At 39.4% G+C, this 16,556-nt stretch overlaps 1 protein-coding gene across 1 annotated transcript in view; it reads left to right on the forward strand.

Annotated features, from left to right (window-relative positions):
• LOC133984645 (nardilysin-like) overlaps window positions 1-16,185 on the forward strand; it is a 31,382-nt gene extending 15,197 nt beyond the window's left edge. Inside the window, 18 exon segments of the mRNA XM_062424081.1 lie at window positions 4,821-4,875; window positions 5,242-5,346; window positions 6,417-6,540; window positions 6,811-6,897; window positions 6,998-7,117; window positions 7,368-7,419; window positions 8,024-8,174; window positions 8,578-8,705; window positions 9,114-9,276; window positions 10,679-10,710; window positions 11,163-11,301; window positions 12,061-12,108; window positions 12,203-12,255; window positions 13,345-13,428; window positions 14,064-14,271; window positions 14,901-14,990; window positions 15,415-15,497; window positions 15,499-16,185. Coding sequence (XP_062280065.1) covers window positions 4,821-4,875; window positions 5,242-5,346; window positions 6,417-6,540; window positions 6,811-6,897; window positions 6,998-7,117; window positions 7,368-7,419; window positions 8,024-8,174; window positions 8,578-8,705; window positions 9,114-9,276; window positions 10,679-10,710; window positions 11,163-11,301; window positions 12,061-12,108; window positions 12,203-12,255; window positions 13,345-13,428; window positions 14,064-14,271; window positions 14,901-14,990; window positions 15,415-15,497; window positions 15,499-15,643 — 1,867 coding nt within the window. The 3' untranslated portion in view covers window positions 15,644-16,185.
• The last annotated feature ends 371 nt before the right edge of the window (window positions 16,186-16,556 follow it).

The following is a 16,556-nucleotide window of genomic DNA, read 5'->3' on the forward strand; positions in this document are numbered from 1 at the left end:
TTTTCACACGAGTCTTCAGATGTTTCCTCATCGTTGTCGTGTCCACAGATGGCCTTAAGCAGCATAATCTCCCTCTCCAAGGCCTTGATTTTGGGCACGAATGAGTCTGTGCACTCGTCTCGCTCGGTACGGATTTGCTCCTTGAGTTCAGCGATTTGTTTGAGGAGCGTCTTCTCCCTTTCCGAGTCTCTCAGCTGCCTCTCGGCGTGCACCTCCTTCTCCCGGTGAACCTGCGATTTGAGCTGTTCCACTTCCTTCTGTAGGTCGTCCCGTTGTTTGCGCAGTTTCTCTCTTTCCGCCGTCTCGTCCACGTACGTGCTCCCGATTTCACGGAGAGCCGACAATTTCAATTTGAGGTGCTCTGCCTCTCTGAGAGAAGCGTCCCTCTCCCTCTCCAGAGCTTTGTACTTAATGGTCTCTTGGTTAGTTATGGCTTCTCTCATTTGATCCATTTCAGCACGAAGCTCCTTCTCTCTCTTAGTGGCTCTCTGCTGCTCCGCCTTGCGCTGCTCTCTTTCAGCTTGCAGAATTTTGGAGAGCTCAGTAACTGTTGTAGGCATGTTGTGATTAGTTGCCATTTCAATGCTAAAGTTCTTTAGGTTGGATTTGTTGTTAGATTATAATCTCTGGTCTTTAGTGTTTGTGATTTATTTAACTCTGCGTTTGAGTTATTGGAACACGAATGTGACACTAAGGAACTCTAGTCCTATATACAATGTTCCCCAAAAGTGTGCGTATGATGTCATCAGCCTGCTTTGATGTGTGCTGTCATCAGCCTGCTTTGATGTGTGATGTCATAACTCTTTAATGTGTTATCAGTAGAATGTATGTGTTTTTTGTGTGTTTTTTTCAAAACTTTATTAGTGTTTAACAACTGTTAATCACACTATTCACAATATAACAATATAATATTAAAAAATGGATTTATGCTTTGTATCTTTAATCACATACTTATGTTAGTACACTATTTGTTTTATTAGTACAAGTTTTGGGTATTTTTTAGTAATAAGTTTAACTCTTTATTGCATCATCAGTAGAATGTTGGTGTTTTTATTTTTTTTTCAAAACTTTATTAGTATTCTGTTTAACAACTGTTAATCATACAATATAACAATATAATATTATAATATTAAAAAATGGATTAATTCAAATCAGATTCATGCTGTGTGTCTTTAATCACATTTATGTTAGTACACTGTTTGTTTTATTAGTACAAGTTTTGGCTATTTTAAGTAATACGTTTTATTAATTTTTTTACCATTGGATAGTTAGAGATGTGTTTTTATGTGATGCCTTAGTATCTATCTATCTATATGTCTATAAAATAAATAAATAAAATATTAAAATATAATGAATAAATAATTAAATAAAATCAGTATAACATAAAGAGAGTAAAAATCTGAAATGGCCTTAAAAGATAAGAAAATAAAATAATAAAAACAGCCAAAAGACAAAATATGATGAAGTAAAATCAGACATAAAAAGGTAAATAGGGAAATAAAAATAGAATTAAAAAAATAAAGGACCGTCTAAAACATAAAATAATTAGTGGTGATGATGAGAATGAATCATCAATGGTAACACAAACATTAAAAAAGATATTTTAAATTAATTAATTAATACAGAAAAGTCAACAAGAATAATCTGTTACAACATGCAACTTGTCGGGATCCATATTAAACATTTCTGACATAAAACTTTGAGGTACTCAGCATTTCACATTAAGACTCTATGGGCTGAAAATAGACTATGATATATAGTAAATATGACTTATTTTAATCTAATAGTAATATGTTTTTTTTATTGCTTCTGCCTCATTGATTTTAGGTTTTTGTGTTTTAATATTTGCATTTCTAATGTTATTCTTGTGAAAGGTGCTTTACTAAATAAATATATTATTATTATTATCGTTTGCTACTGGACTATTTCCTAGCCTGCACAATAAACCCTTGTCAAATATCAGATAATTGTTTTAAAGTTCAGATTAAAGAAACAACACACAATCTTTAAATCAAGGTAAAGGTGCTTTATTTATTATATATATATATATTTATATATACAGTTGGCCTTACACTTATTCACATCCAGTCACTCTGCAGCACCGATACCTTATAAATATGAATGAGTGAAACTGGCTGTAGCAAATAAGTGTAAGTTTAAAATTATCTATTTTAAATATATACCCCTCCACCCCCCACCCCCCACCCTATGTACAAAATATATACCCCCCCTACCCCACCTCCCACCTCCCACCCCCCACCCTATGTACGAAATATATACCCACCCCACCTCCCACGTACAATATTATACATACTATCTACTATTTACAAAACTATATATACTATCTATCTCCTATTTATGAATATAAATCTTTCTGTCCTATTTATAAAACATATATATCTACCTATATCCTATATACAAAAATATATACTACCTATCTTCTATTTATGAATATATATCTATCTATCTCCTATTTATAAAACATATATATCTACATATCTAAACAACTACAATCTATATACAATATCCCTCATATCCCCAAGTAAAGCCTTCCGCTCTACTTTCTCCCACAGTGCCACGGCTGAATGTAGTAAATAAACTTCTTCCACCCTTTCCTCTTTTTCTTCGGCGTCTGTACCGAGCCTCCAGCTTGCTCAATAAGGTGACTTTCCTCTGAGTCTTTAGCGACAGACTCTTCTTCTTCCTCCTCCTCCTCCTCCTCGCGCTCTGACAGTTGTTCATTCAACTCGTCGTCCACTGCCTGAGGAAACGTCGCCCAGTTTTGAGTCATACCTTCGCTCTCATGTGTTTGGTTTCTCTCCTGCTCATCTATTCCTTCACCTGAGACTTTGATTTGGCTTGTCTCATAGTTTTGTGTTGTAACTTCGCTCTCATCGGTTTGGTTTCTCTCCTGCTGGTCTATTACTTCAACCGAGACTTCGATTTGACTCTCCGAAGCCTCGAGGTTCGTTACCGATGTAGCTTCGGCCTCTGAACGCTCATCAGGAACGTTCAGCTGCTCCTCGTCTTTTTCCTCCTGCGTTGAGGTGACTTCTTCGTTATCGTCAGCCTTGTTATTTTCACACGAGTCTTCAGATGTTTCCTCATCGTTGTCGTGTCCACAGATGGCCTTAAGCAGCATAATCTCCCTCTCCAAGGCTCTGATTTTGGGCACGAATGAGTCTGTGCACTCGTCTCGCTCGGTACGGATTTGCTCCTTGAGTTCAGCGATTTGTCTGAGGAGCGTCTTCTCCCTCTCCGAGTCTCTCAGCTGCCTCTCGGCATGCACCTCCTTCTCCCGGTGAACCTGCGATTTGAGCTGTTCCACTTCCTTCTGCAGGTCGTCCCGTTGTTGGCGCAGTCGTTCTCTTTCCGCCGTCTCGTCCACGTACGTGCTCCCGATTTCACGGAGAGCCGACAATTTCAATTTGAGGTGCTCTGCCTCTCTGAGAGAAGCGTCCCTCTCTCTCTCCAGAGCTTTGTACTTAATGGTCTCCTGGTTAACGATGGCTTCTTTCATTTGATCCATTTCAGCGCGAAGCTCCTTCTCTCTCTTAGTGGCTCTCTGCTGCTCCGCCTTGCGCTGCTCTCTTTCAGCTTGCAGCATTTTGGAGAGCTCAGTAACTGTTGTAGGCATGTTGTGATTAGTTGCCATTTCAATGCTAAAGTTAAATTTCTTTAGGTTGGATTTGTTGTTAGATTATAATCTCTGGTCTTTAGTGTTTGTGATTTATTTAACTCTGCGTTTGAGTTATTGGAACACGAATGTGACACTAAGGAACTCTAGTCCTATATACAATGTTCCCCAAAAGTGTGCGTATGATGTCATCAGCCTGCTTTGATGTGTGCTGTCATCAGCCTGCTTTGATGTGCTGTCAGCCTGCTTTGATGTGTGATGTCATCAGCCTGCTTTGATGTGTGCTGTCATCAGACTGCTTTGATGTGTGATGTCATAACTCTTTGATGTGTCAGAATGTTGGTGTTTTTTTTCAAAACTTTATTAGTGTTTAACAACTGTTAATCACACTATTCACAATATAACAATATAATATTAAAAAATGGATTTATGCTGTGTGTCTTTAATCACATACTTATGTTAGTACACTATTTGTTTTATTAGTATAAGTTTTGGGTATTTTTAGTAATAAGTTTAACTCTTTATTATTGCATCATCAGTAGAATGTTGGTGGGTTTTTTTTGTTTTTTTTCAAAACTTTATTAGTGTTCTGTTTAACAACTGTTAATCATACAATATAAACAATATAATATTATAATATTATAATATTAAAAAATTGATTGATTCAAATTAGATTCATGCTGTGTGTCTTTAATCACGTACTTATGTTAGTACACTGTTTGTTTTGGCTATTTTAAGTAATAAGTTTTATAAATTTTTTTACCATTGGATAGTTAGAGATGTGTTTTTATGTGATGCCTTAGTATCTATCTATCTATCTAAGAAATATATTATTAAATAAATGAATAAAATATTAAAATATGATGAATAAATAATTAAATAAAATCAGTATAACATAAAAAACAAAGATAAGAAAAGAAAATAATAAAAACAACCAAAGACAAAATGTGATGAAGTAAAATCAGACATAAAAATGTGGGAAATTAAAATGGAATTTAAAGAATAAGGACCGTCTAAAACATAATATAATTAGTGATGATGATGATGAGAATGAATCATCAGTGGTAACACAAACATTAAACAAGAATAATCAGAATTTTGTGCTTATAAAAACACTCATATTTCTACATTTTCAGTTATTTAATTGTCTTGTTACTCAAATGTTTCTTTTTTTCTTTTCCAGGATCTATGAAGAAATTCAGAAGATTGAAGCCAACGAGTTCCACTATCAGGAGCAGGTAAACAAACAAACACCGTCTGAGGTTGAAATTAATGAGTTTACAGACACATAATGAAGCAGCAGGTGATCAACAATCAGAGTCGCTGAAATTAATCCCCAAACAGTTCATCAGCTGTGATAATAATGAAGAAGGATACAATTAATAGAGTTCATCCTGCAGGATATATAAACAGTTATAATAATCCTGCATGTGTGTGTTCTCCTGACTGTTAACAAGCAATAATGTGTGTTTATTATTATTAGAACTACCATAAAAACCAGTGTATTAATAAAAGAATCTCTCTTGGATTGAATATTTGTGAGTTATGAGTTAAATCTCCTCTTTCATGTTTTTCTCTCTGCTGTGTTTTTTATGTTCGAACAGACGGATCCGATCGAGTTTGTGGAGAACATCTGTGAGAACATGCAGCTGTTTCCCAAAGACGACTTCCTGACCGGAGACCAGCTCATGTTTGAGTACGACCAGGAGGTAACCATGACAACCACGACTCACAATCTGATTCGGAATCAGCGTCAGAAGAAACTCTCTGAGCTCTGTAGAGCTGCGACTGTTTACATTAATCTGCCCAATATATGAATCTGTGTATAAAGTATAACAGAAAATCCTCTTTGACACGACTCAAACAATAACAATAACACAGCAGAAAAAGTAAAAACCAAGTAAAATAATTCGTAAATACTAATAAGAAGGCAGTGACAGGTGTAAATATATCTGTGTTCCCACCAGGGTTATTATAGTTTTTGTTTTTATTTAGTTTTTCAGTTTAGTTTTAGTGAATTTAACAAGTGATGAAGTAGTTTTGGTTTAGTTTTTAATATAAGAGTCAAACTGAACAGGAAACAGTAAAAATGGAGAAAACTAAACGACAACACATACGAAGCAGATTTTTATCTGCAATTTAGTTTAGTTTGAGTTGGTTTTGCATTGTTCATTTTAGTTTTTGTTTGTTTTTTAAACTCGTTTTTATTTGTATTTCAGTTAAATAAATTATTTGATCAGTGCTAGTTTTAGTTAACTATAATAATCCTGCTGCCTGCTGTGATTTATTTAGTGGCTTAAATGGCTGAGAGGGTGAAATAATGCAGAACTTAGCAGAGTTGAAACGCTGCACTGATTGGTTTTAAGTTTGAAGGACGGAGCGCTGATCCAGAATCAGAACATGTTTTGGTTTGTCTAAAGTAGAGCCTGACTGATATTTGGGTTTTTTTGGGGGGCAGATGCCAAAATTGATATTAAGGAGTAAACAAGTTCTGATATCGCTTTATCAGCCGATAATCTATGCATATAAAAAATATTTATAAATAGACAAACATTTACTGCAGTGATCCCTCAAAAGGATTTAACCAGGTTTAACAAAACAGATGCTACTGCAGTGATGGTAATCCCAAATGTGTGTGTGTGTGTGTGTGTGTGTGTGTGTGTGTGTGTGTGTGTGTGTGTGTGTGTGTGTGTGTGTGTGTGTGTGTGTGTGTGTGTGTGTGTGTGTGCGTGCGTGTGCGTGTGCGTGTGTGTGTGCGTGTGTGTGTGTGTGTGTGCAGGTGATCAGTGCGGCTCTGTCCCTGCTGACTCCGGACAGATCAAACCTGCTGCTGCTGTCACCAGAAAACGAGGGTCAATGTCCACTCAGAGAGAAATGGTTCGGTACCTGCTACAACATGGAGGGTACGACACACACACACACACACACACACACACACACACACACACACACACACACACACACACACACACACACACTGCAGTCTTTTGTGAACTGAAGCTAATTTTTTTTGCTGCATGCGGCGAATAATTGACTCTGAGTGTCACCGTGTGTCCTCGCTTCTCCCGGTTACCATGGAGACAGGATGAGAATGGCTCAGACCAGAGAAGTGAATAAAAAGGCTCCGAATTGAACAGAAAAACTTATATAACGTCTTGTTTTTGTCTCATCAGACATCCCAGAGGAGTGGGCTCAGCGCTGGGCGGGAGACTTCGAGGTGAATCCTGGACTTCACCTTCCTGCTGAGAACAAGTTCATCGGTCAGTGCAAACAACCCAAATGTCCTTAAATGTACCATTCATTCATATTTAAGGCAACAACCAGTAGCTGAATAACATTTTTTTTTTTCTCCTGCTGCAGCGACGGATTTTACTCTGAAAGAGTTCGACTGTCCAGAGTCGGAGTTTCCTGTCAGAGTCGTGAACAACGAGCGCGGCTGTCTGTGGTACAAGAAGGACAACAAGTTCAAGATCCCTAAAGGTGAGATCTGTTAGTCACGATGAAGGGTTAGAAAAAACAAATGACTACATATAAAAGCAATAATCACAATGAAATAAGATAATAGGATGATAAAAGTATGTGCTAATGTTTATATCATTTATAATCATTTCAGTTGTAGATGTTTTAATCAGACCTTTTGGGTTTTTTTCAAATCTCAGCTCACAATCATCTTTTGTCATTTGTACAAATAAATGAACTAAATTCAACACAATGTTTTTCTGTCTCTCAGCTTATATTCGGTTCAACCTGATTTCTCCGATGATCCAGAAGAGTCCAGAAAAGTAAGAAACCTTCAGTTTAACCTTCATGTCGTCCTCCCGGGTCAAATTGACCCTGTCTGTTTTGACTGTTCCTTCTTTCCTCCCTTCCTTCTTTCCTTCACTCCTCCCTTCCTTCCTTTCCTTCCTCCCTTCCTCTTTTCCTTTCTCCCTCCCTCCCTCCTTCCTTGTTTCCTCCCTCCATCTTACCTTCCTTTCTTCCTTCTTCCTCCCTCCTTCTCTCTTTCCACCCTTCCTTCTTACCTTCACTCCTTCCTTCCTTCCTTCACTCCTTCCTTTCCTTCCTCCTTTTTCTTTTCCTTTCTCCTTCCCTCCTACCTTCCTTTCTTCCTTCTTTCCTTCCATCTTCCTCCCTTCCTTCATCCCTCCCTCATTTGTCTTTCTTCTTCCCTTCCTCCTTTCCTTTCTTCTTCCCTTCCTCCATTCCTTCTTCCCTCCCTTCAATCCTTGTCCCTCCCTCCTTTCCTCTTCCTTTCCTTCCTTCTTCCTCCCTTCCTCCCTTCCTTCCTTGACTCGAGTACAACAAGAGGGTTCAAACACAACAAACACTGAGAAGATGGTGAATGGCTGAAGTCTTTTAACACATCTAACTGTGCCTCTCCTTCAGTCTGGTGCTGTTTGACATCTTCGTGAACATCTTGGCTCATAATCTGGCGGAGCCGGCGTACGAAGCCGACGTGGCTCAGCTGGAATATAAGCTGGTAGCCGGAGAACACGGACTGGTGATCCGCCTGAAGGGGTTCAACCACAAACTGCCTGTAAGAACACACGCACACACGCACACACACACACACGCACACGCACACACAGGAAGGAAAGGAGGGAGGAAGGAAGGGAGGAAAGGAAAGAAGAAAGGGAGGAAGGAAGGACGGAGGAAAGAAGGAAAGAGGGAGGGAGAAAGGAAGGAAAGAAGGAAGGGAGGAAGGTAGGGGGGAGGAAAGAAAGAGAAAAGGTGGGAGGGAAGAAGGGAGGGAAGGAACGTAGGTAGGGGGAAAGAAGGAAAGAGGAATGGAGGAAGGAAGGTAATGGAGAGGAAAGAAAGAGAGAACGAGGGAGAGAGGAAAGAAGGAACAATCAAAACAGACGGGGTCAATTTGACCCGGGAGGACGACACAAAGGTTAAACATATTGAAACTCGCTGTCTCGTCTCTTTCCTTCCAGCTGCTTCTGAGGCTGATCGTCGATCATCTGGCCGACTTCACCGCTGAGCCGGGAGTCTTCTCCATGTTCTCAGAGCAGCTGAAGAAAACCTACTTCAACATCCTCATCAAACCAGAGAGGCTGGGAAAGTATGTTATACACACACACACACACACACACACACACACACACACACACACACACACACACACACACAGGAAAGGAGAAAGAAAGCAGCTCGTCCACAACATAGACTGTATATAAAATGGACGTAACATCCATGATGTCTTACTGCATTGAAGAAGGCTTTAAACTAGCGATTGAGACCATAAACACATTTTGAAAACGTTTACTGAGGTTAGAAATCAAGTGAGAAGTTGGTGAATTCTCCATTGACTTGTATAGAGACGGAAGTCCTTTTGACACCAAAACGGTCGCCCCCTGGTGGCCATTTGATAGAATGCAGTTTTAAGTTACTTCCTCGGCATCATTGCAGAGGACCAGAACTCCCCGCCTGGTTCAGACATTAGAGGTTTCAGCTGTGTTTTTGTCTTCAGGGACGTTCGTCTGCTGATCCTGGAACACTGCCGCTGGTCGGTGATTCAGAAGTATCAAGCCGTGATGAAGGGTCTGACCGTCGATGACCTCATGACATTCGTCGGAGGGCTGAAGGCGGAGCTGTACACCGAGGGGCTGGTGCAGGGCAACTTCACCAGCACGGTGAGACACTAACACTCAACAGAGGAGGACAAAGACGCTTTAAAACAGCTTTAAAAATATGATAAATACGACTTCAGTCTGTCGTTAATGTCTGTGGATCATTCAGACTGAACTCAGATCTGTTTATTATCTTCACTCATACAAGACGTTTAAAATAGAGAGACATCGATTGGGAAATCATGGGCCAATACTGATTTTTAAAATTAGAATTTGGCCGTTATATACAGATTTTTTGGGGTTGTTTTTTGATGATGTAATTATGTTTTGTTGTTATTTATTCCACAAACAAATAAATCATTGTAGAAAATAAATAACTTGATTGTTTTAACCCTCCTGTCTCTTTTGACTGTTCCTTCCTTCCTTCCTCCCTTTCTTTAATTTTTCCTTTGTTCTCCCCCTCCTTCCCTCTTTCTATGCTCCCTCCTCCTTCATTCCTTCATTCCTTCCTTCCTCCTTACTCCTTTCCTTCCGCCCTTCCTTCTCTCCTTACTTCCTTCCTCTTTTCCTCCCTCCCTCCTTACTCCTTTCCTTCCTTTCTTCCTTCCTTCCTCTTTTCCTCATCCCTCCTTACTCCTTTACTTCCTTCTTTGCTTCCTTCTCTCGTTCCTCCCTTCCTCTTTTCCTCCCTCCCTCCTTACTCCTTTCCTTGCTTCCTTCCTTCCTTCTCTCCTTCCTCCCTTCCTCTTTTCCTCCATCCCTCCTTCCTTCCTTCTTTCCCGCCTTACTCCTTTCCTTCCTTCCTTCCTTCCTCTTTTCCTCATCCCTCCTTACTCCTTTCCTTCCTTCTCTCCTTCCTCTTTTCCTCCATCCCTCCTTACTCCTCTCCTTCCTCCCTTCCTCTTTTCCTCCATCCCGCCTTACTCCTTTCCTTCCTTCCTTCTTTCCTCCCTTCCTCTTTTCCTCACCCCTCCTTACTCCTTTCCTTCCTTCCTTCCTCTTTTCCTCCCTCCCTCCTTACTCCTTTCCTTCCTTCCTTCCTTCCTCTTTTCCTGCATCCCTCCTTACTCCTTTCCTTCCTTCCTTCCTCTTTTCCTCCATCCCTCCTTACTCCTTTCCTTCCTTCTTTCCTCCCTTCCTCCTGTCCTTTCTTGACCTGAGGACAACAGGAGGGTTAAAGTAATTCAACCCATCGTTACATCATGAATGAGACAAATTCAATCATCCAGATTCATGAAATGATCTTTAATAACTTTATTCTTCTTATTTCTTCCCTTCAGCCTGATATACAATGACTTACTTAATAAGAATTTTCTATACTTCCATAACTACTGTCTGAGTCTGTATCTTATTTACTGATATTGGTCGATATATCAGCGTTATCCACAGAATAAAAGTTTCTAAATGTTTCATGAACACAGTTTGAAAAGCTCAGTTTTAATCTCATCTTTGTTTCTTTCTACAGGAGTCCAAAGAGTTCCTGCAGTACTTCATTGAGTGAGTATCCTGCTTCATTTCATTTAGCTCAAAAATGACTGAATGCTCCTGAAAATGTCAAATGGTGTAACCACAAAAGAATGATAAATATTACATATTTTATCCTCCTACAGTGTATTTAAGTGGACTTATACTAATAATGACTTATAAGTTATAATGTAAGATCATGCCAAACTAGTTGATATGGTGTTTTATTGACAATTTACTGTTTTTAAGCAAGTTGAATTATTTGGTACAAAGTTTCTATGGTTACACCACTTAGACATTTTTGCCATAATCCTCTAATATATTCTCTCTAAATGGATTAAAAGCAGAAATTTGATGCTGGGTCCACAAAAAAAGAATGTGTGCAAGTTATTCATACGTTTATTTTCACATTTTAACCCTTAAATAAACATAATTGACCCTGATACAGCTGTAATCCATAGTAACTGTCTTGTCTCTGTGTGCAGTAAGCTGCAGTACCAGCCGCTGCCAGCAGAGGTCCCCGTGTTGTTCCGGGTGGTTGAGATGCCTCAGAAACATCATCTGTGTAAAGTTAAGTCTCTCAACAAGGGAGACGCCAACTCTGAGGTCACCGTCTACTTCCAGGTAACCGACACGGATCAGCTGACTTCTGTCACATGATGTTGTTGTTGTTTCAGACTTTGTTTCTGCTTTGATGCCTTTTTTAAATCCTTTCACAGTTAAATCTTCATCCTCTGTTTGCTGTGTTGTACATGTTTAACCCTGCTGTTGTCCTCGAGTCAAGGGAGGAAGGAAGGAAGAAGGAAGGAAGGAAGGAGGGAAGGGAGGGAGGAAGGAAGGAAATAAAGGAGGGAGGAAGGAAGGAGGAAAGAAAAGAGGGAGGGAGGGAGGAAGGAAGGGAGGAAAGGAAAGGAAAGAAAAGAGGGAGGAAGGAAGGGAGGAAAGGAAAGAAGGGAGGGAGGGAGGGAGGAAAGATGGAATGAAGGTAGGAGGGAGGAAGGAAAAGAGGACAGGAAGGGAGGAACGTAGGGGGAGGAAAGAGTGAAGGAGGGAGGGAGGGAGGAAGAAAGGGGGATGGAGGGAATGAAAGAAGGAGTGAGGAAAGAAGGAATGAAGGTAGGATGGAGAAAAGGAAAAGAGGAAGGAAGGAAAGATGGACAGAGGAAGGGAGGAACGTAGGGGGGAGGAAAGAGGGAAGGAGGGACAGAAGGAAGGAAGAAAGGGGGATCGAGGGTGGAAAGAGAGAAGGAGGGAGGAAGGACAGACAGACGGAAGGAAGGAAAGGAGGAAAGAAGGAACAATCAAAACAGACGGGGTCATTTTGACCCGGAAGGACGACACGAATGTTAAAGTTTAACTGTTTAAATCTTGAATGTGTTCCAGTCGGGTCTGAAGAACCTCAGAGAGCACGCTCTGATGGAGCTGATGGTGGTGAGTTTTAACATCTGACATTAAAATAAAATAAAATAAAAACTGCTGACTGGACAGAAAATAAGTTAAAGTATTTAATCTTATTCCTCGTCAGATGCACATGGAGGAGCCGTGCTTCGACTTCCTCAGGACGAAGGAGACACTCGGGTTAGTTTTACACATTATTATCATTTATAGATTCTTGTTTTTAATAGAAGATAAAAAGATTTGCTTCAGTACAATAGTTAGGTTTCTTTAAGATTAAGATTTTTAAAGATGTATTGATTACCACAGTGAGGACAGCTGTGTGAGAAATGAGAATAATTTGAATTCAAACAAACCAGAATGGAAATAAAACCTGATATTAATATAAATCAATAATGATAAATACATCTTTAAACATTTAAGTTACATAATTATTTATATGGATAATCTAAGAACCTTCATATGAGTCTGAGAAGGTTTTAGAAAGTCTTAAATTTAAAGTATAAAACTAACAAATACATTAATAAACATTTATATCTGCTTAGAACCAACATGTTCATATTAGAGCTGCAATTATTATTCTATTAGTCTCGTCTATTAAATTAATTACCAGCTGTTCTGATGATCGATGATCGTTTTGAGTCATTTTTTAAGGGGAAAAAAATTATATTCTCTGATTTTAGCGTCTTTATTATGAATATTTTGTTTTTTTTAAGTCATCTATTAAAACTGAAAATTAAAATATCTTTGAACCAAACATTTGAGGACGTCATGTTGGACTGATTCATCTTTTTAAACCATTTTCAGACATTTTATGGACCAAATGACTAATTGATAAATCAAGACAATAATCAACAGATGAATCAATAATGACCATAATCATTAATTAATTATACTGATTAATGTAAATATATATATGAGGACCTAAAATAAAGTTTTACTATTTTCAGGTATTAATTTACGAGTTTATCCATTTAGAAGTTTTCTTTTATTTCTATCAACACACTGAAAGCTGCAGCAAAGAATTTCAAACTTTTATTTAAATTAACAGAATTGAAATAATTTAAAATGCATCAAAGTAAAAGATGAATAAATAAAAGATGAATAAATAATATCTGTGTTTAATTCACATCACTGAAAAAATCCCAACCCTGAGCTCATAGTTTTAGTTTTGTGCTTTTTAGATTTTAATAATATTTAAATAATCTGATAAATTTAAATAAGAAACACAATAACTGATGTTTTCCTTCCGCTCTGACCTTTGACCTCCAGGTACCAGGTGTACCCGACCTGCAGGAACACCTCAGGTGTGCTGGGATTCTCCGTCACCGTGGAAACGCAGGCCACTAAGTTTAGGTGAGTTTGACCCTCTCGTGTCATTTAAAGTCGTGTGTGTGTGTGTGTGTGTGTGTGTGTGTGTGTGTGTGTGTGTGTGTGTGTGTGTGTGTGTGTGTGTGTGTGTGTGTGTGTGTGTGTGTGTGTGTGTGTGTGTGTGTGTGTGTGTGTGTGTGTGTTATTCTCTGTGTGTGTGTGTGTGTGTGTGTGTGTGTGTGTGTGTGTGTGTGTTACTCTCTGTGTGTGTGTGTGTGTGTGTGTTACTCTCTGTGTGTGTGTGTGTGTGTGTGTGTGTGTGTTACTCTCTGTGTGTGTGTGTGTGTGTGTGTGTGTGTTACTCTCTGTGTGTGTGTGTGTGTGTGTGTTACTCTCTGTGTGTGTGTGTGTGTGTGTGTGTGTGTGTGTGTTACTCTCTGTGTGTGTGTGTTACTCTCTGTGTGTGTGTGTGTGTGTGTGTGTGTGTTACTCTCTGTGTGTGTGTGTGTGTTACTCTCTGTGTGTGTGTGTGTGTGTGTGTGTGTGTTACTCTCTGTCTGTGTGTGTGTGTGTGTGTGTTACTCTGTGTGTGTGTGTGTGTGTGTGTGTGTATATATATGTGTGTGTGTGTCTCCCTGTTGGAGCTTTGAGGGTTAACATCGTCTCTTCTCTCTTCGCAGCACGGAGTTCGTAGACGGGAAGATCGAGGAGTTCCTGCTGAGCTTCGGCGAGCGTCTGTCGGCTCTCAGCGAGGAAGCGTTCAGGACTCAGGTCACAGCGCTCATCAAGCTGAAGGAGTGTGAGGACGCTCACCTGGGAGAGGAAGTGGACCGCAACTGGTTCGAGGTCGTCACGCAGCAGTACATCTTCGACCGGCTCAACAAGGAGGTGAAGAACACACACACACACATACACACACACATATAGACACACACACACACACACACACACACTCTCTCTCTCTCTCTCTCTCTCTCTCTCTCTCTCTCTCTCTCTCTCTCTCTCTTTCTTTGTCTCTCTCTCTCTCTCTTTCTTTGTCTCTCTCTCTCTCTCTTTCTTTGTCTCTCTCTCTCTCTCTTTCTTTGTCTGTCTCTCTCTCTTTCTCTCTCTTTCTTTGTCTCTCTCTCTCTTTCTTTCTCTCTCTCTCTCTCTCTCTCTCTCTGTCTCTCTCTCCCTCTCTCTCTCTCTCTTTCTTTGTCTGTCTCTCTCTCTCTCACAAAGTTTGATAGATAATCTGACAGCTGTAAAACAAACGAGTACTTAATGTTCATCAAGTTTAGACACATTTATTAAGTTATTGAGTAGCGAGGTAAATATTTTAAAAGAAGCCTCTCTGACGTTATATTGCTGAGTTCTGGTAGTTTGACGTCTTTTCTTCTCACAGATCATTACTGAACTTCTGCAGCTGCTAATTGTTCTGTTAACTAATGTGGTTCTAATGTGGTTCTAACGTGGTTCTAATGTGGTTCTAACGTGGTTCTAATGTTGTCTGGTTCTGTGCTGGTTCTGTGCTGCAGATCGAGGCTCTGAAGCGGTTCTCTCAGGCGGAACTGGTCTCCTGGTTCTTGGAGCACAGAAACAGCAGCAGCAGGAAACTCAGCGTTCACGTGAGTAAAACTGTTTTATATATTCCATGTTTTACATTTCTCAGTGAATAAAAGGTTAAAACAAAAACATCATCATGAGATTCAGGAATAGTCTTTAAGTTAAAGCTTCTGCCTGTAATTAAACATAATCTGATTATTTACAGTTAGTCATTTAATCTATAAAACATCAGAAGATTGAACTATGCTCGTCACAGTTTCCTTTTTTTTGTCCAACAATTAGTTTAAAACTCAAAAAATATTAAGTTTGACACTTTAACACAAAGAAAAGATGCACATTCTCTCGTTTAAGAAGCTGAAAGCATCAAAAAGCCTCAAATGTTTGTTTAAAAAATGACCTGAACAATTATAAAAATATATTATTATGTTATTGAATCAATCAGAATATTAAAAACCGACCTGAACTCGTCTGTTTTCTGTCCGTCAGGTTGTGGGTTTCGGCGCGGAGGAGAACGACCAATCAGAGCAGAGCGCCTGCTGCACCTCGGACACCGCCGACAACCCCCCCCCCCTCCTCCTCTGCGTACGGCGAGGTGAGCGAGCTGAGCTTCCTGTCGGCCTCGGCGCCGTCGCTGCAGGACGCGGCGCTCATCACCGACATCCGCTCCTTCACCTCCACCCTGACCCTTCACCCCTACCACAAGATCCTCAGCTAGGTCGCCTCACTGGAAGCAAACCGCAGACCTCTTCATCCTCCTCCTCCTCATCCTCGCTCTGAGCGGCAGAGATAATAAAGTAACCATGGCAACAGCTAGCATTGATAATGGCACTGATTGATCTGAGAGGACTCTGATAGGACGGACAGAGACCGAGCAGACGCGTTTTTACATTTGTAAATTATTTTCTGTCATGTGAGTGGTTGTAACGATGCTGCGTTCACTTCCTGCGGGAAAAATCAGACACGGGAGCGTTTCTGTCAAATTTATCACAGTGACGATTTTTATCCAACTTTTGGGATTAAAAAGGGATTAAAATCATTCTTATCAACTTTTTCAGATCAGGAAACAGCTCCGATCTGTGCTGGTATTTAGGAGTCTGATTTAATTAATGAATATACACAATTTTAAAAGATTATTATTTAAATAAAACAGGTTTTTTACATTTGTAGGGACGCACCAATTATAATATTCTGGGTCAATGTCAGTTATTTTTTGTTTGTTTTATGTTATTTATTCAAACAAAACAAAGAAATCATTGTTTAAAATAGTTTTAAAGTAATTCAGCTCATCATTACATTATCTTTGATCATTCAGAGATAGTGTAATGATGGGCTTTGTGCACAAATTCATGAAACAATCTTTAATAACTGTTAAAAAATGTCTGAGTCTGAGCGTAAATAACCAGAACAGAGTCAATAAATACTGACTGATACCGATATGTTGGTGCGTCCCTATGAATGAGAGAAAGCTTCCAACCACTGACCTCAGCACTAATATAACATGAGATGGAAATAAACCCGTTTAAGAGCATGTAGGAAAAACAACATTAATTTAAAATAAGAAATAAAACCCAACAGAAATCAGATAAAATAAAGTAAAAAATGCAAAATGTAGAATGTGAACTTCAGTG

The sequence above is a fragment of the Scomber scombrus genome, chromosome 8, assembly GCF_963691925.1.
Source record: "Scomber scombrus chromosome 8, fScoSco1.1, whole genome shotgun sequence".
NCBI lineage: Eukaryota > Metazoa > Chordata > Actinopteri > Scombriformes > Scombridae > Scomber > Scomber scombrus.